At 35.1% G+C, this 20,499-nt stretch overlaps 1 protein-coding gene across 1 annotated transcript in view; it reads left to right on the top strand.

Annotated features, from left to right (window-relative positions):
- Window positions 1–3,853: 3,853 nt before the first annotated feature.
- The window catches only part of LOC129257391 (PR domain zinc finger protein 14-like), a 30,682-nt gene continuing 14,036 nt past the window's right edge, over window positions 3,854–20,499 (top strand). Inside the window, exons 1-2 of the mRNA XM_054895702.2 lie at window positions 3,854–3,876; window positions 18,734–19,266. Of these exons, the coding sequence (XP_054751677.2) occupies window positions 3,854–3,876; window positions 18,734–19,266 (556 nt within the window). The remainder of the gene's footprint in view (window positions 3,877–18,733; window positions 19,267–20,499) is intronic.

Here is a 20,499-nt window from a genome sequence, read left to right as displayed (position 1 = left end):
CGCATAAGTGTGTGTGCATTGTCTTTAAGATGAATCAACATATTTTTTCATAATGCAAGAATGAAAAAGAATATGTAAAAAGATGGTGTGTATCATTAATGAATTAATTGTTGTGTGACAATTTTTATTATCATAAATATGTTAAGCAGTTCATAGTGAATCGTAAATTTTGTTTTAAAAAAGAATTCACAACTCATATTAATATTCAACCACTGAGGTATATCCATGATTTAAATTAAAATTAATATAAAATTCTTCTGCCTTTCCTTCAAACATTATCAGATGATTAGAGACGCCAGCCATCATGGCTTAAAATAAAAAGAGGAAATCAAGGAAGCATAACACTAAAATTTCCATTCAAATCAGATGTAAGAGGAGAAAGTTATAGCATTTTGCATATTATACATAATTTATATACATACAGTGGCGTACCGTGGGTCACGGCATGGGGGGGGGGGCACCAGCAAAAATTTTGAGTCACTTAGTGAACGCACACTCAGTTGCCAGGTAATAGAGATATTTTAAGGACAATGCCATTAAACGGATATGTATCTCACTGATCAAATAATGCGAGCGCGAAGCGCGAGCTGAAAATTATTGATATTCAGACCTAAAAAGGGACATTATAATCAAATTGTTCTAATCATGATACGTACCTCTCTCACTAAACAATGCGAGCGCGAAGCGCGAGCTGAAATTTTTGTATATATTGACTTAAAACAGGGAGATTTTAAAGTCAAGTCCACCCCAGGAAAACGCTGACTTGAATAAATAGAGAAAAATCAAACTGGCATAGTGCCGAAAATTTCATCAAAATCGGATGTAAAATAAGAAAGTTATAACCTTTTAAAGTTTCGCTTATTTTTCACAAAACAGTGATGCACAACTAGGTGAGTCAGACGATGATGTCCATCACTCACTATTTCTTTTGTTTTTTATTGTTTGAATTATATATACAATATTTCATTTTTTATAGATTTGACAATAAGGACCAACTTGACTTAACCCTATAGTATTAAACAATGCTAATTCCACATGTTCAGGGAGGAATTAATCGTTGTATAACTTGACAATGAGGAGAAAATTAGAATATTTCATATAATAAAATACAAAAGAAATAGTGAGTGGATGACATCATAGTCTCCTCATTTGCATACCAGCCAGGATGTGCATATAACTGTTTTGTGAAATTAAGCAAAACTTTAAATGTCATAATTTCTTATTTTACATCCGATTTTGATGAAATTATCAGTGTTATGCTTGTTGAATTTTTCTCCTTTTATTCAAATCAACTTTTTGGGGTGGACTTTTCCTTTAAGGACTATATTTTATGAATCCATTAAGAGTATACATATCTCACCAGTCAATATTCATATGCATATCTTCACGGTAAACATGGTAAGTAATTCATTGATAGTCCTTAATTTCTACATACCAATAAAGCCTTATCACTTAAATGCCTTGGAATCTTTAGTATTTTTTTCCCGGATTTTTGTGACGCCAAGGATTTGTAACATGTTTCTCTGCGTAGGTCTATACGACTACTATCAACACCTCGTATCTGTTTCCCATACATTACCTCCTAGATTAGGTAATTGTTATTAGAATCACCTATATGCATTACCCAACTTAAACCTACTTGAATTTATGAAAAACTGGTAATGTCTTCTCATCTTCCAAGCCCTGACTTTATTTTTTTTTAATCAAGCTTATCACGGAGACCGATATCTTGGTATAGGCCTATATAGTATTTAAATACTGAGAGTAGAAAGGGTGGGAAATAAAAACTTATTTTGGGATAGATTTTGACAAAATATTCAGAAAATCGCTCTTTCCGTTTTCTTTCGAATGTTTCTTTCCTTTTCTCCCTTTTTTCATTCTTTGATGTTAACTTTTTTGGGGGCCATGGCCTCAAGCCCCCCCCCCCAACAGAACGCCAGTGCTCATCGACCCTTTTAGGGATGATCCCTTTCCATCATCTTATATACTGTTTATAAGATTCAATTAGGCTTACACTTGTTCTTTCATTTGAAATCAACAATGGTACGGGGTATTTGAAGAAGAAACTTGATTTTTCAAAGAGTAATTACGACAACTTGATAATAGGATAGATTATCTAATATTGGGATGAAAATGATTGAGCTTGTACAATTCAATGTTGATTGTTAAGGCGCTGAGCATCATAATGGTACGTCTATCCAGCGGCTGTCACCGTGCTCCTAGGCCGCAACTACGGGGGCGTCACCTGTGAAGCGATTCGCTACCATGTGCGTGTCCTTGTATAGGCCTTTGCTCCAAATATTAATTCGAGGAGGCGTGTTTCTCAATCACGGAGCACTATACACAATCTCGGCGGCGCCCTTTCCGCTCCCTCCCTCATAGCGGACACCAGTCAACATGCAATCCGTCCGATAAGCACACGGGGGGCAAAGCATTCACAGCGAGGCGCCAATATTGCGAAAAGAAAGCAGCATTTAATAGATTCCTCCTCACATCTCCGCGGCGCTCCTCGCCCGTCGTCCACTGACGTCCCGCTGCTCAGCTGTGTCAAACGTTTAATTTCATAGCACGCTTTTAATAATCGGTTAAAGAAGAAAGAATAATTATGACTTACGCAGTAACACTGATTCGAGTGGAATTCATACCGTATTTTTGTTAGAAAAAAAAAATTCTGAGAAAAGGCTAAGTTACGTTCTTATCTTTTCCTTGCTCGGAGTTTAGCATGCTGTCAATGGGAAAGCTTATTCTTCCTAATTATCGTAAACACAACTTAAGCTTAGGAAAACAAAATTAGTATGATGAGAGAGATGTTTTTATATGATTTTACTATAGGATTTTATCTTGTTTAATGATGCTTTTTTTAAAACTTCAATTTTGTTTCACACATGTACCCTTCTTGGTTCAGTGTACAGCTAAGAGGGAAAGACATAAAAATACACTGATACACGATATCAAAATTAATACATTTAAATAATATGAACAGTATAATAACTGATAATTTGAATATAAATATATACATATATATATATCAAACTGCTCTCTAATTTGGTAAATCCATCTCCTTCGCTCTCTCATTCTCTGACTAAAATTAGGGTTACTAAGGTTATGGTGTTTAATATTTTTTTCTGAATTTTATATAATCTCCCTTTGCTTGAAAATCCTACGGTGGTAGATTATTATCTTTCGCTCTCAACCAGGTACCGGAGAGATCAATTACGCATGCGTACAATGCAACAGATTGTCTGAGAGTTATTGAACTAGCCAATCAGGAACAAGATACCTGTTAATCAATGTAATTTACACTGACCCTTTTCATAATGGCCAGCACACGATAGAGCCTCGTCAAAAGCAAAGGGGCTGACTTAGTGCAGCTTTGCGAATCTGACTTTCCCCCTCCTCTCTTTTGCTGTTTCAATTTTGGTTGTTGGTCTATTACAATAGCCAACACGTAAGAAACGGCGTGTGGTTCTATTGTTGTTCGCCGCATTTTAATCACACTGTTGAGCGAGTTTCACGGCGAGTTGTTAGAAAGGGACCGAGATTTCAGTTTGGTTGATGACTAGCTCCAGTGGATGATCACACCATGCCTGGCACCAAGTCTTTCATTGATATTCAGTATTAATTTCATATTAAAAATCAATTTGAATTTCAGTGCAGATTTATTCTGCAGTTGCCATCCACTGGCAACATCGCTCAAAATTGTAATCATTGTTATAGCATTTTAAGAACAAATCTAAGAGAATTAGAATAAACTGGAAGAAAATCTAGAACCCCTTTTGCGGGGAATTTGCTCGAGATCGACGTGCTTCATCTGCGTTTGACTGATTTGGAGGCAAAAACTCGAGACGACCAGATGGCCATATTACCAATGCCTAGGTAAGTCTTACTCTAGAAAATGTTTGGTCTTACTTTTACTCCGAAAGAAATAAATTTAGTCAGATTTGTTTTTAGGTTTCATGACAGGGTCCTTACTGGGGAGTCCATCGGCGCTATTTTTCTATAGATCTAAAAATTGAAGTATAGTGGTAAACGAAAATTCTTTTTTTTTAAATGATATATTTCAAAATCATTTCAGTTACGCGTTCCTTCTGGTTTAATAATGATAGAAATAATCGTGATGATGAAGATGATGAGCAATAGGCCTTTTAATAACATGGTTCTTTTCAGCTTACCTTCTTCTGAACCTTCTGAAGTCACATCGGCAGGGCAGTGGACTGCAAATCACCAGCGTGCTGCTCTCGTGTGGATGAGAGTGCTGCTCTGAAACTCTCTACATACATTTTATTCTTTACATTTGAATCTAATAAGTTCCAAGCTCTGATTGTTCTTGGCAAGAATGTATTTTTGTAAGTTTCTGTCCGGGAAAACGGTTCTTCTACGCGGTTACCACTACTGTTCCTCGTCTCCCTTGTGGAAATCAAGTTCATGTATTCCTCTTTGTTTATATAAAAAATATTGTTCTGGTTCTTAAACATCATTGTCAGTCTGCTCTTTTCCCTTATACTTATTTCCAGTGTATCGATTTGGAGATATTTTATCATAGCGAGTGAATGAATGAGAACCATTCATATAACATTACATTTTGAAACATCAAGCTTATTCCAATTCATGACGTTATAAACTTAAATAAATGAATAAAGAAAAAAAAAGAGTGATAACACGAATTTGAATTCAATTAGTTTAAAGCACTAGCGGATCCAGAGGGAAGCACTGCCGGCCCGTGCCCCCCCCCCCCTTGAGAAGCAAAATTAAAATTTGTAATGTAAAAATACCATTAAAACAGAGGTGTGCCCCGTCTTTTTAAAAGTGAAGGCCTTTTTTTTTTTTTTTTGCTTGTCAAATTTTTTTCGGGTACTAAATATCCTTAATTTTTGGTTAAATACCTTTTTTTTGCTTGTCAAAATTTTCATTAAAAAAATCCGGAAAATGTGCCCCCCCCCCTTTTGGAAAATCCTGGATGCGACCCTGGTTTAAAGCAACTAATACAAAGGCATAATTTTTTTTAAAGATGCATTATTAAAACATATTCGATACTCAATTACAATAATCGTATATTCATATATTTCCTTAATCACGATTGCAAGATATTGCCGTGGTCGTGCAAAAATCATACACCATTATCATGGTAATATGTAACGAATATGCCTAAACAATAAACATGTTTATAAAATATTGGTTAGTACAAACTGTGAAAGTTGCTTTTGAATCCACAGGCAAAAGAATCTGTCATATTTTTAGTCTGAAATATTGAAAATCATAGGGCCTAGTCTTTGAAAATATCAACTTGATTTGGTACGAAAATAGCTTGCAAAATTGACATCATGATCAAATCATTGCATTAGTTCTCTGTTAGGAAACATAATTATAAAATGGATACTATTTCAGCAATACCTTTACCAAGCCCGTGATAGAATAGAGGTATCGTAATTGATATGAGCTGATAGGCCTGGCAGTCGGCGAAGAAATAACACAGTTGGTGTGTGTATAACTTGCTACACTGGTCAGTCAGACCGTCATATTTCAGATTTCATCTTCACGGATAATTCATGTCTGTGCGGCAAACTGGCGTGAAACTCCATATTAGCGGATTTCTTTAAGATTTAGAGAAAATGTGGAAATTCGTCTAATTTCAACAATTTCTCTCTTCATGATCATTTTCATACCAGAAATCATACATGATCTATTTCCCCCACAGAGAAAAATAAAAATAAAGCCACACTGCACTATTCCGGTTAAGTATTTTTGAAAACAATCATTCTTTTCATTTGAATGCCTGTATAATAATGATAATGGAGGGAAAGTAATTTAACGACTATGTATAAGCTTTACATGTTCTTATCATTTTTGTGTTTACCAAAGATTTGAAAAAAAGAGAATTTTCTATTATTTAGTTATATGTATACGCCATGTGTCGATTGGTCCCAGTGAATTTGATCCGAAAAAACATTTGAAGATGACTGTATTGAATTATTTTAGAATAAAAAGAAAGTTTGTTAATGAGGAAAGCGGAAAGGTTTTGATATAATTCAAAAGTGACATAATATGATTTGTTACTGGGGCCTGTCTTACAAAGAATTGTAATTGATCCAATCAAACTATATGAAAATTCATCACTGTCATAAGAAATACCTGTTGGAAATTTGCATAATGTCCTTTGTAAACGAAGACCTGTCAGGACAACGATGAATGTATGAGTATATATAAGAAAACATTCAGACCAAACATGCATTTTAGAAGTTGGCGTTGGCTTTCCATAGTTGTGTTTGATTGGATCAATCGTAACTCTTCATAAGACAGGGCCCATTTACATGGGCGGATCCAGGATTTTCCAAGGGGGGGGGGGCACATTTTTTTCCGAGGAAAAATTTGACAAGCAATAAGAAAGGTTTTTAACCAAAGATTAAGGACATTTCGTCCACGAGACAATTGGACAAGCCAAAAAAAAAAAAGATCTTCACTTTCAACAGGAGGGGGCACACTTCTGTTTTAACGGCATTTTTACATTACAAATTTTAATTGTGCCTCTCAAAGGCACGGGTCGGCTTTGCTCCCCCCCCCCCCCCCTGGATCCGCCAGTGCCCACATAGATATAATTTTTTCCTCTAGCAGTAATCTGATCTATGTTAATTTTCCTACATACGTTCCGCAGTACTACACTCCATCTACTTGTTGAAGAGATAACGAGGAAGGGGTAGATTAGACAAGATAATTGAAGAGAATGGTGACAAAAAATAGATAGATGGAAGAAAATACAATACGATTCCCCTCTGGCTATCAAACCACTATCATTATTTATAACACAGTGATACAAAAGGGGTCCAAACAGGCCATATAATAGCTGGTATTTTATTGCAATCTGTTCTTAGATTAACATATGCCACTGTTATCTTTGCAGTCTGTTCTAAAAACTTTGGTTAATATTTCAAATAGCTTGTCAAAGCTTTTTGCTTAATAACCTGTTGAATATTAAATTCTATTTTGAGGGAGAATATAACGCGTCGGTGATTTATGAATTGAGATAAAGGCAGGGGTTTATCATTCATTTGAGGCAGACAAATGAAATGACAACAAAAGCAATTCAGGGAACACAGCCGGAATTTTTGAATGAATCTTTACGGAGTACATCCTTAAATAATATCAGACAAAAAGATAAATAAATTAGATAATGAATATTATGAATGAAGACATGAATGAGTGGATACATTTGAACTAACAATGTATAAATTAATCAATTAATTAATGTATGAATAAATGTGTAAATGAATGAACGAAAATGATGATGACCCCAAAAGGTCGACTAAAATCTAAATATAAGCTTATAGGGAAATATAGTCGGAAAATACATTGTTCGTGTAATTTCTTTCCATTTTTATTTTGTATCTGTTTTCTTATTTTTCGCTAATCCACTCAGGACATCCTGCTGTATGCACTTTACTTATCCCTGATTACCTCTATCTCTCTTTCTACCATTTCCCCTTTTATCTCCCTGCCCTATTACTCGCTGTGGACCTTTTTATCCTATTATTCCTGTCAACAACAACAACAACTAAGTCCTTTAAAACAGTTTATACGAGCTTGATACTTTTACCTCTTTGAGAAGATTGATTTGATACGATTCTTTTCACAGAAACCCAAGCATGAATTCATATGGATGCACAAATTTTCATGCTATGTGGACAAACAGTCAAACGTGCGTATCGTATCATTAATTGAAAGATAACATAAGGTGCTTGATTTTTAAAGATCATTCTTTGGTGCTCCATGACGCATGACGCATTCAAAAACACAGAAAATGTATTGTCATTTGCCCTTCATGGCAATGGACAACCGAGAAGTCTTTGTCGACAATGGGTGAACGAAAACAAGCTTCGTCCTGGACTCTGGACGAACGACATATTTAAAATTTCTCATCAGCTCTGAAATTTAGGACGAAACTAATGTTCCGGATCACCAATTTTCGACAAAGCCCTCCCAGCTGTTCATTGTCATTTGACAGACATTTTAAATAGATTTAATGTGTTCTTGAATCCGCCATGGATTGCGTCGCGGACGCGATAATTCCCTAATATTACGGTCACAACAACGAAACCGACTCCAGATCGATCAAAGCTAGATATAGCACTGTTTAGAAAAGGCATATCATTGGTCTGTTTGGAGATGGTTTCATTCGTGTAAATGATCATTTTAGTTCGTTTGTCTTCTAATTATACTAAACACAGTATAACGTATCTATCTACAATAGGATATATTTATATCTAAAGATTGAATGACTAAATATACAGTGGAAAAATATGCAACTTACTTTTATACACATGGCGTAAATATAATCTCAGATATGATTTATCCATTAAAAAAATCCCTTTTCAAATATGGCGTTAAAATGTACATAGCGACAAATTAAAACCAAAATATTATTATCAATACACAATCAAGGGTAAAATGAACGTTCATGTTTGTTAGTTAAGTAAATATGGTACGAAGATGATTAACGGGAACATTTCTATACAAAATTACGCAAAACATTTTTTTTTCATAACATAACAGAAATAAGGGAGAGAGGAGAGGGAAATAGAGTGAAAAAATCCCCAAAGTAGTAATGGATGAATGAATAGATAAATAAATAAATAAATAAATGAATAATTAAAGAAATTAATAAACAAATAAATGAATAAATACATAAATAAATAAGTAAATAAATGTCGTATCATCTCTATAATGGTGTAAGACTTGTACCCACCTGTCAGAACCAGATGAATACCACATCTCCACTCCTCCCGCCCTTCCCTTATTAAAGCGAGCTTTACACATAGCATTCAACAATCATCCACTCTTCTATTATCTAGAAAACTGTGTCATTATCACAACGTCATTAAAACATAATCAATTTGATTATACATCTTACTTTATCCGTCCAATGATCTTTTTTTATGATATGGGATGCAAAGTTAGATGAGCCGTTTTGCATGTGGTGTCATTATCGTACATTTTAATAATTCCGTGCATAATAATTACTCGAGCTTTTATCATTATTATTTCAAACTGCAAGCTCGTTATTATATACTTTTCGTATAGCTTTAAGGTAATGGAGGAGAACAACACCGATTTAGAAACTAGTTCAAAAACATCATCGCAGAAAGGTATTAAAAGGGGGTAATCACATTAAAATTGAGATTGCATTATCATAGATGGAATAGGTTGGCTGCTCGCATGGGTACACATGGGTGCTGTTAGACACAAGGGATTACTGTTTCTGAACGGTCGCTGCTTTTCATTAAGGTTAAGTACCTAGTTCATCCCAAAGAGTCGTGAGACAGTAGAGAAAGGGGTGATGGTGGGCTGGGATGGGGGACGAAACGGGGAGGATGTGATGGATTTATTCTTGCTTGAGGAAGACAGCTCATTATTTTCAGAAATGTAAAGAGTTTGGAACTCATTTTGCTCTTGTATAGTATCTGAGTACTTCAGTCGTTAAATCACGATCTTGGTTATGCTCGAGGTTATGTCTAGCTGATTCCATCATCTATTCAGTGTCTGCTATTTTCCTGGAAATACACATTGAACATCAGGTCAATTTTATACCATAATGCCTTTTATTTAGTTCGAGTACTCAATTTGTAAGTAAGTCTTAAAATTAAACAATTACGTTTTCAAAATTTCAATCGTCTCATATCATATTTATTCTGGACTTTTCTGAATTAAGTTTATTAGGTCGATATAAAACTGCCAACGATATTTTAGTCTAAAGTTCAGATGCATTTTTTTCTTACTTAAATGGCCTTCAAGATGTACAGTTTTCATTACAAATCGAGAAGATAAATGCGTAGGTGATGCGCAAAAAGACTGATGATCCGAAACCTAATCATTAAAATGTCCCGGTTTACCTCAAACCTAATTTTCCAATCATCTAAAAGGATAGGGTGATTTTCGACGTGATCCGACATGGTTTTATAACGAGGGGCCTCTGATCACTGTTTTGCCCCATTGCTTTACTCTAAGGGATTGAACGAGGTTATGATTCAAGGATGGGATCGAAATTATTACTGATTGATTAGATTTGCATTTGGGAGGATGATTGTTTAGACACTTTAGGTAATTTTTTTATAGGAACATGAAGGGTAAGAGCATACGCTGTAGATCAAACAGTATTGTAACAAATCGCGAAATGAAAAATACGATTAAAACTAATCCAGTCTGTACAATTGTGTTTGTTTGTGCAGGGCGTGTATTACACAAACCACCCCTCCCAACATTACGCTGTAATATTAATTTTCATATATACTTGAATACTTCGTGTGCTAATGGTCTACTAAAGTTATAAAGTAATACATCTTTCAAAATACGTAAATAGGATACCGGTCAATTTCAAAACATGGGTATTTTACAGCAAAGATTCTACCACCTATCCAACTAAGACTCCACTTCCCTTTCACATCTGCCTTCTTTCTCTCTCTCTCTTTCTTGCTCTCGTCAAATAATTATATCATCATCATCAATAAAGACAGTCCCTTAGTTCATTATCATTTATATTTCTCAATCTCCGCCCTGCTCACTCCCTCTCAACGGTTATTACAGCCATAGGCGGGGGGGGGGGGGGGGGGTCCTGTCCCCCTAAATTTGAGGTGGGGGGACAGGACCCCCCTAAAATTTGTGTTGATAACCTTTTTTTTTTGCTTGTCAATTTTGTTTCCTGCGTCCCCCCTAAATTCAGATGGACCCCCCCTAAAATTTTTGTGTTCCCCCTAAAATTTTGGTTGATAAACTTTTTTTTTTGCTTGTACAATTTTTTACCTGTGTCCATCCCGAAATTTCAGGTGGACCCCCTCTAAATTTTTTGGCTTCCGCCGCCAATGACTACAGCCCCTGTCTCCCCCTCTCTCTTTCTCTCCGACCACTCCCTTTTCTCTCACTTTCTTCCTCTTCTCCCTCTCTAGTAGGGGAGAGGAGAAATACTACTCCCCTCCGCGATCTCTTCCCCCATACATTTTATCCTTTCCTTATCCATAAAAATTATTATACACATCTTTCTCCCCCGCGCAGCCTCCGTCCTCTGCACTTATGCCCTCCATCGCAAACTAAATAGCCACCAACAAAATTATCCTCCTTGCTATCATTGCTCTTGCTAATGTGATTAGCTTGCCTCTAGTCGCTCTCCAGTGAGCGGATAAACGTCATATCCTTACTGGTTCTCATCATTTACATGTATTTAAGTGGCCTTAAACTCCCAATTAATCTCGCCTCCCTGCTTGATTGGCCGAGTGCATGGTTAGCGGGTAAACTCGATGCGCTTCGTCAATCCTTGCCCGAGCACTAGCTTTCGAGACTCGCTCTTCGTATCAGTGTTTCTTCTCTCTCACTCCAGCACGACACGAACCCAACCAACGATGAAAAAGGTGCCTCGGAAATGACAAAAAATATAATTTCTGTACATTACTTTTTCCTCGAATTTCTAATTAAACATGATTTTCCTAATTGTGTCTCACTGATGAGGAAGAAGGTATAACCGTAATGTTTGATTGATTGATTTATTTGTCAGGTAACTATGAACAAGTACAAGAAAATATGAACAGAAGTGTATACCTTGACAGGATTGCCCATGAAAGCCGAGATGGCTTATTTCCAATGGGGTCCTTACATCAGTAATTGAAGACAATGTACATCTATGAAAAAACACCTATAGAAATCTACAAACTACATCAATTAAGTCTAGACCACTAAATTAACACGATGAATTATAAAACTTAATATATAAAAAGACAAAAATAAATAAGTTTGTCATGAAAAACATTTACGCAGTCAACAAAATATGATTAAAATAATTGTAAAACAGGTTGAGTAAACGATCATTACTTCTAAGTTACATATATATGAGAATTATACTAATAATCAGTTTTTAAGTAGTGCTAAATGCATCGTAACTAATACAAGATTCATGAATCGTAAAACCTAAGATATGAAAAAGTACGAATAAGTTAGACATCAAACTTTCACGCAAACAACAAAATATGATGAAACAATGTAAAACAAGTTGATTAAATAAATCATAACTAAATAGTTGACTACACGATGGCACATGAAATTAGAAAGAATATTTAACATTACAGAGTGGGACATTTTTTAAGTGTTGTTTCAATACTCTTTTAAATTGTGTAAAAGTCTTAACCGATTTAACATGATTAGGGAGGGAATTCCAAAAATGTATACCTTTATAATAAAATGTGTTGCCAATTTGACCTTTTCTCATAGGTACCACAAAGTTAAACAGGCTATTTCTTGTTTCATGCCCGTGAATATTAGATGACCGTGTAAATTTTTTTGATATGTAATGATATTCGTTTGAATAGAAAATGTTATGAACATGGTGAAGTATAAGTTGTTGCGACCTCAAGTCTTTGCGAAGAAGGCCAGCTTTTTCGATTTCATTCTTCCCAACATGTGTTCTTGGGTGTAAGCAAGTAATAAATCTAACAATCTTATCATGTTAGCTTGACTAGTGACGATATAAAATAATAATAATAATTATTATTATCGGAAATGACAAAATATCGTCATTCAAGCTATTCATGTATTCTTCTGATATATTTTGTTGTTTTACAACCCGTATTGATCATGATTAAAACTTTTCCTGATCAGTTATTATTTTGTAGAAATAAGACATGATGAATAAATAAATGAACCAACATACAAATAAACAAACAGTTAAATAAACAAATAGATATTTGTTTTTTACTCTTGTATGACAGGCTATGATTTGCATGGCGAATTTAATTACTGTATTTTGTCAGTTAATTCTTTCATTGCATTGCCCACTCTTCAAGTTTTTGGAAACACCCCGCTGTGTGATTACATATAATGATTCTTCATATTGAATTAGCATATTGCAAGTTGTATCTACTCGACTATTTTATGATCTCCTACACAAACAGTCTTTAAAGTTATTTGTACTATTAAAGAGCATAAATCTTCAACAAGGGTAACTTAACTCCCTGTGAATTCACCTCCACGCCCCCCTAAGGGTGCCAGAGTATCTACTTAAATATCTCCACTCTAGTCTGTTTATGAGACTCAAGAATCGATCCATTAATAATACTATTAATAAAGTTAACCTTTTTTTCTTGTTACCTTACAAATATTTCTTCATCGTTAGTCAGATTTATCCCGTGTGGGTGTAAGTGTGTGTGTGTTGATTCCATTTGGTATTTTATACTTTCATTCCCTTCCATTTTTAGAAAATATAACTCAGAAACAAGGAAACATTTAGTTGCACTTCAGATTGCAGAAATACATGCATAATTAGAATAAAATAAATACATTCTTCACAATTTCTAACTCATTAACACCAGGCACATGCATTCGTGATTGTCCTTTAATCGATTATGAATATAACAGTCATCATTACTTGTGTCGAATCATTATTTTATGGATTGTATATCAATCCATATTGTCATTCATTAAGAACACTTTTAGATTGATTTGTGTTCGTTTAATGTTGTGTTTCTTTGTAATTTTTTGTTCTACCTTGTTCATTTTGTTATTGATCATGTATTTGATTTGCTCTCCATTTGAAAGGGTTGATCAAACGATGGTGCCTCTGACGGTAATTTGCCGTCTTCTGAAAATTGACCGAAATAAAAAAAAAAGAAATGATATTATTTCATATCTACTGAAGATAAGACTGTTATCCATGCAGAGTCAAATTTGACTATAGGAATGGCTTCACCTGAGAGTTCCGAGTCAGAGTGACTAGTTGTCTGAGTTACAATGAGGCGAAATTTAGTTATCCTCAGCAGTGACGTAGTGAGCCGAAAATGTTGAGGGGGCGAGATATGGCGTACCGGGCAAAATTTATAAAAACGTTGAAAATTTTTGACGTTTGACAAGTTTTATTATTTTTTTTACAAGAATTCAATTTTTGTGAAAAATTGTGAAATAATATTTTTTTAAAATATCATTTTCATCCTTCTATCCTTCCTATTCTCTTTTATTTTTTTCTTGGTCATTTTTTTTTTGGGGGGTGGGGGCAAACGCCCCCAAGCCCCCCTATCTGTACGCCATTGATCCTTCCGAGTCAAATTAATTCGGAATATGAGTCTCTTTTTGATACTCGAGTTGACTCCTAGCTGACACAATTTCAGAAAAAAAGGTGTTAGGAGGAATTTTAAGAAGAAGAAGAAGAAATTAACAAAGAAACAGAAATGTTAGAAAAGTAAGAAGAAGAAGAAAAAAAGAAAAAGAAGAAGAAGAAGAAGAAGAAGAAGAAAAAGGAGAAGAAGAAGAATAAGATAAGGAGGAAGAGGAGGAGGAAGAAGAAGGAAGAAGTAATAGAAGAGGAAGAGGAAGACAAAGAAGAAGAAGAAGGAGAAATAGAAGAGGAAGAGGAGGATAAAGAAACAGAAGGTAGAGAAGAAAAATATGAAACCGGAGAGCGGGAAAATAAAGTTAAAGAAAAATCGAGGAGCGCTAGATGTAAGAGAAAAATTAACACTTATAAATCGAACGAATTTTGTAATGCAATCCGTATGATGCACTGAAATATTAATGATACTTCTAAGCATTGACTTCCTTAATTTTTCGTTTCTTTAGAAAACATTTGGGACACTAGATAAACAGAAGACCTTATTTAAAGCGGTTCTCACATGTACAAAAGCGGTTTATATTTATTAAATCGTGGCTGTCTGTTTGAAATGCACATTATTGATATACTTTGCGAGATGTTGATCATATTAAGTCCTATATATATTAACTCGAAAGCTAACATTAATTTTCAATGTTGTATATCAAGAGATATACTAAAATTACAAGGGTTGTTTATTGGAAATCATAACATCCCTCCTTGAATTGCATTTACTTCAAAATTATATTGTTATATAATAGTATCTTACATTGACACAGAATTGTTAAGGAATTCGGACGACACCCCCACAATCTTCCTATACAAATATTTCAGCTTTAAAAGAAACAGAGTGAGAAAAGCTTAGGTAGACGTTCTTTCCGCCATTGCGATATTTGAGCGCCCTTTCCCTTTCACCTTTCAAGGAAAAAAAAGAATAAAAATGAAAGTGATATAATCTTGCTGATAAGAAGAGGATGCAAGAAAGAGAAAACATCGTTTAATATGATTAAATGTCTTCTCAAGGGACACGGGGTACTAGCTGTGTTTTAACGGTACCATCAGACGATCCCCTCGGGCAGATCAACCGGTGCGCCCAGTGCGACCAATCGCTTCGATGACACGGGGAATATTTTTCGAATGAGTGCTTTACGGTATAATAATTTCTAGCTTGGCGCGCGCACAGAGGCGGCGAAGTTGAATCAATCGTTTTATGATGCAATGATATTAAGGGGGAATAGCAAGAAGAAGGCGTTAAGTGGATTAGTGTTACATCCCGGAGGGGAGGTATGTATCCTCAGAGGAAAGTGGGGTCATATGCCTCCAGATAAATGGAATGGAAGAAGAAGAAGAGGAGAGAGAGGAACAACAAAATGCAGAAAGAAAGATAAATAGATTGATAAATGAAAGGGTAACTTGTGTATAAGAGAGATTTGAAGAGATGGAGAGAGAGAGAGAGAGTGAGAAGACAGAGGGGGGGGGGGGAGTGCATCCACATAAGTCAGTCACTGAACCAGTAATAGTAAGATTCTCTTTGCAATAATTCATCAACAATACTTCCTTAGCTTTTTATAAACATTTTTGTAAAGTAAAAAATCATTACAGACAATGATTAATATTCTTTATTCTTGACAGTAATAGTCATTTTCAAACCGAGATAATCGTTATCATATCCCAAGATACGCATATTAAGACTGATATTTAGCAAGACAAAACAGTTCGAAAGGGAAATGGAAAGAAAATAATGGTTATTGCGACAGGGCATGGGGAGTCACTCTCGTGTTGAGAATAAAAATGAATTCATGACATGTTATTGATATACTATCATTTATCCATAATGGCTAATCAATTCCAACTTGGAGAAGACGATGTATCTAAACAGCATGATAACGACTTTTGTTACAGATGAGGTAATACATAATGCCATCGGCTGGGTCGATTTACTCCCATATACAACCTGTTAAAAGCTTCATCCAATTTGAGCATTTAAACGCCCCACTGCGCACCATCACTATTTTATATGAAATGGATGAAGAATGAAGGTGTTTTCGGGATAATAGAACCGGCAGGGTTTCTGTTTTGCGCAAGCACCGATTATTTCTCAAGGTCGAAACGAAGTGATTCTTTGGCAATATATTGTCATTATATTCTGATCGTTTTCTTTTGATATATCAAAGCATTCACACCAAACAAAGAAAGTGGTGGCAACAACTTCTCTCTTTTTCTTTCATGTTTTCTTTCTTTTAATTCAGCTTTAAAGCTATCCATGACTAAATGTTGTGGAATTTCCTTTGTAGTAAAGGATTTCAAATCAAAACGTTTATTCTTTCATTAATTCTATTAATCTGCTTATATGTAAGATACTGTGTTATCGAGGTTAGGCTGATTTATCTTTGTATTACATCGATAATCTTGGAAATTTTGATCTCTTTCTTTCTTTATTAGGTGTTCACTAAACAAATTATAATTGTATCTGATATGATTCATGATTAATCTTTCTACTTTGTGGAAAAAGGCTGAGTTGTACCTCAATTTACTTTATGAAGGTATTGAAATATATGAATCGAAAATTAAGCAGCTGTCACAACATGAGACAATTACAAAATCTAAATATGGTAATAGGATCAATAACATTATAAGCAGATAAGTAGGTGAGCAAACGTTAGAAATAGAGCACACTGCAAATAAAACGACTTTATTCCCCAAATGTAACATGGCGACAAATGCTATGAAAAAAAATACGCGATCGTGCTTGTTCCTTGTCGTACAGGTGCATCGGACGATGAAATTAAACAATATCCAGGATTTCTATGTTCTGATTGCAAAGGAATAAGGGCAAATGGAAACATATGTTAGAAATTCTCAATGAAATTATCGATGTGATGGACGTTGTTATTAAAACCCAGTTCGTAACTTCTTGATTTTGGAAATTGAACCATTGTTAATTAAAATGAAAGGAAAAGTATTCAAATAACGACTGAATCTCAGTTGGTTTATTGCTTGTCTTCGATCAATAGAAAGCAAACGTAATCGATTTGTTTGCCTGCTCGACGTTAATCGTTTCATTTTCAAACTATCCAGAAAATAGCTGTTTCTAAAGTGAAATTCGCTTGCCTAAAAAAACACAGTTTGTTATATAAAATTGACAATTGTATCAGAAAAAAAACATGAGTGCTTAATCCACATTAAACATGTTGTTTGTATTTGGATTTTTGAATAGAACTTACACTAAAAGATTAAAGTTAGCGCGATAACATATTTAGCTAAATAGTCGCAATGATGACGACGATAATGATAACAATAATAATGATGCTAATAATGATGATGACAATTATCATAATATTTATTTTACCATGAACATGATAATAAAATCAATGATCATCATCATTATTACCATTTTACTGGCGAAGAAGAAAAGAAGGAAAAGATGAAGAAGTACATTAAGAAAAGGGGAGGAAAATTGTTGTAGTATGAACTGGAGAAGAAGGAAAAATGTATGAGCGATAATCATGAGGATTATAAGCTATAGGTGATAATACTGACACCTTCTATCTTGAGTACAACCCCTAAGACTCTACTCATCATTTGATCAATCTAATAATGGATAGATGATGAAAAATGACATGATGTGAGCTAATAATACAATCAGTATCCCAACTGGTTGCGCCATTGCCTCTAGTCAACAATCAAAGATTCTATCGCGCGGTAGCAATCTACTCTTAATATCTCAATAAGACCAATCCTAAATCCAATCAAATTAAGTGTCTCTGATTAGCTCTCCATAGCCATGAGCTAAGTGGCAAACAAATGTGAAGTATATAGAGCTCATCGAATCAACTTCATACCAATAAAGTCCTCATCTTCGTGCATCACCGTTAGCGCGAAGGATTTAATATCAGACTGTCACAATTTTGACACTGAAAAGAAAAACGAATTATCTCTTTCCTTTAGTTTTGTACAGTAGAAGAATAAAGCACCGTTTCATATGTGGTGATGAATTTCATATTTAGAACACCCTCCTCTCGGGTGCTATATGTCAACGAAATAAATCAACAAGTTACTAACAAGTCAATTCATGTATTCATTCGCGAGCTGCGTGTCCATTGTGAGAATAATTTTGTTTCTCCAATTTGATAAGAAGTTATGCCGCAGTCAATGAACATCCTGATTTCATATTGTAGAATTTATATTGTAGCCAAATGAACATTTCAAGGATATAATGGGCTTTATTTGACACAGATTTATCTTGTATAGGACATTTTGAATGGATTGGACGATCCCCTCTTAACTATAGTTTAAACTTTTTATAAGTTTTGGGAAATCAGGTTGTAAAGAATGAGAAGATATAAATTTTAGTTTCATCGCCTACATTGAGTAATATCATCATAGTACATGGTGCAGGTCACAAAATAAAACTTATTAAGGTAAAAGAATATTCGATAAATTTTGAATAATCACGATTAACCTTATGATAATTATGTTTAAAACTGATTTAACTATTATTAAAGTCTATTCAAAGTTCTACAGAATAACCTTTTTAATCTACCAAAGGCTAGGACCACTTGAGAATTTTGTAGGCCTATATTTTAATTTTAGTATTTCTTGTTTGTTGCTCCTTTTTTTCAGACTTCCACTGCCGTTATGGCCCCACCCTCCTCCTATGTTAGCAGCGGGCACCTCGCCAAACTCTTCGGAATCTCTTATGACTTTCCGGTCGCCCCTCCCATTCCCGACTCAGGTATTTTCAGCTGGTCAGGCGACTCTTGGTGCCCCCTTTCCCCGAAACATACCAGGTGCTTTCCCGACATCATCTCAAGGAGGGAGAGGAATTCCTAACGCCTTCCACTATGAGTTCCTCAAAGCACACGGTTCTTACCCGAATCGGCGACCTTTCACCAGACCCCACTGTGAAATACCGGTCTCGTCTCCTCCATCGAGATCACCCGTTCATCCCTTCCATAATCTGACATCTCCTTTTGGGCGGAAGGCACCCGGAGATTCCGGTGGAGTCGATGGAAGCGATTCGCTGGAAAAGCGGGAGAAGTACAATTTTTCTGCATCGGATCTTGAGTGCGCCTTGTACGGTTATCTTCGGGGTAGTACCGGGGAAGAGAGGTATCCAGGTTGTGCAATGTCGGGGCTCCCTTCTCAGCATAAAGGTAAGAACTAATTTCCTTCCTTAAGGAATCTTTGAAGAAAAACAGACGTTGATGGTGACAATGAATATGCATTTAAGTCAAATATAATTATGACCTGGTAATGAAAGAAGAAGAAGAAAGGGCCTAACTGGACGTCAAAAAATCAAGGGGAATCGACAAAAAGAACCATTGATTAAAAAGTAAGATGAGCTAAAATAATAAAAGAACTAGACATGCAGAAATGCACGAAAAGGATATGAATGATAGGTAGACATGGTGATTATTAATTGAATGATAGTTTTATTTTCATTCGGTACCTTTATGGGATGGCGTTCGTTTGCTCTTATGAAAAGAAAATCTACAATGAAATTGTAATTATCATTTTATCAACTTTACTTAATTATGTTAATTTATAACACTCTCTTTTGATCGTCTTCTTATTCACCTGAAATTTTTTCTTGAATTAGCCCTTCCAATTTTTCTTTTCCATTTGAATCTTATAGTTTATAATAGTATTTCATCTCTTCATTTTATTATGATATTGAAAATGATGATCATCATCATGGGGGATGATAATGATGATGAAAGTGTTTTGTATGACAATGATGATGACGACTCGAATGTTCACAAAAATCTCATTTTCCATTTAATATTCATGATATTCTTTATTGCTTTATCATTCAAATAGTCGTTTTTAGAGAGAGAGAAAAAACCCACACATTTTTATGAATGGTTTCTCTCTTAAGATCGGACCTAATTCACTTAACCTTTGTCTCGTTTTGTTTATCGTAACTTACGTACAGTCCATTTTAAGACCACTTAAGGCCCAGAAAATATCCAGGATACAGGTTAATTTGAAGACACCATTAACCTGATTTAAGGAGGTGGAGTGTGTTCTAATAGGAAAGTATACTGAGAGTAAATACAACAGTTAGAAGATGGGACAAACATCATGAGATGATGGTCTGCAGAACACAGTGCCCCATCCTCACTACTATAGAACAGAGTGATGGGATGAGAGTGGGTTAGAGAGGAGGGAGGGGACGGGAATTAAGAGAGAGGGGGAGCGGAAAATGAAGATAACATATCTAATAAATCGGCAGACAATCAGTTGTTAACACAAACAATGGACAAAATTCATGAAATATGTCATGCGCACATTCACAAAAACATTGCAAGTGATAACTTATCATTAGACGCATTAGCATGTTCTAAAAATATATTATAATAATAAAGAAGAAAGAAACTTTTGGA

This window comes from Lytechinus pictus, chromosome 1 (genome assembly GCF_037042905.1).
Source record: "Lytechinus pictus isolate F3 Inbred chromosome 1, Lp3.0, whole genome shotgun sequence".
NCBI classification, from domain to species: Eukaryota; Metazoa; Echinodermata; class Echinoidea; order Temnopleuroida; family Toxopneustidae; genus Lytechinus; species Lytechinus pictus.
This window is presented reverse-complemented; position numbering and strand designations above follow the sequence as displayed.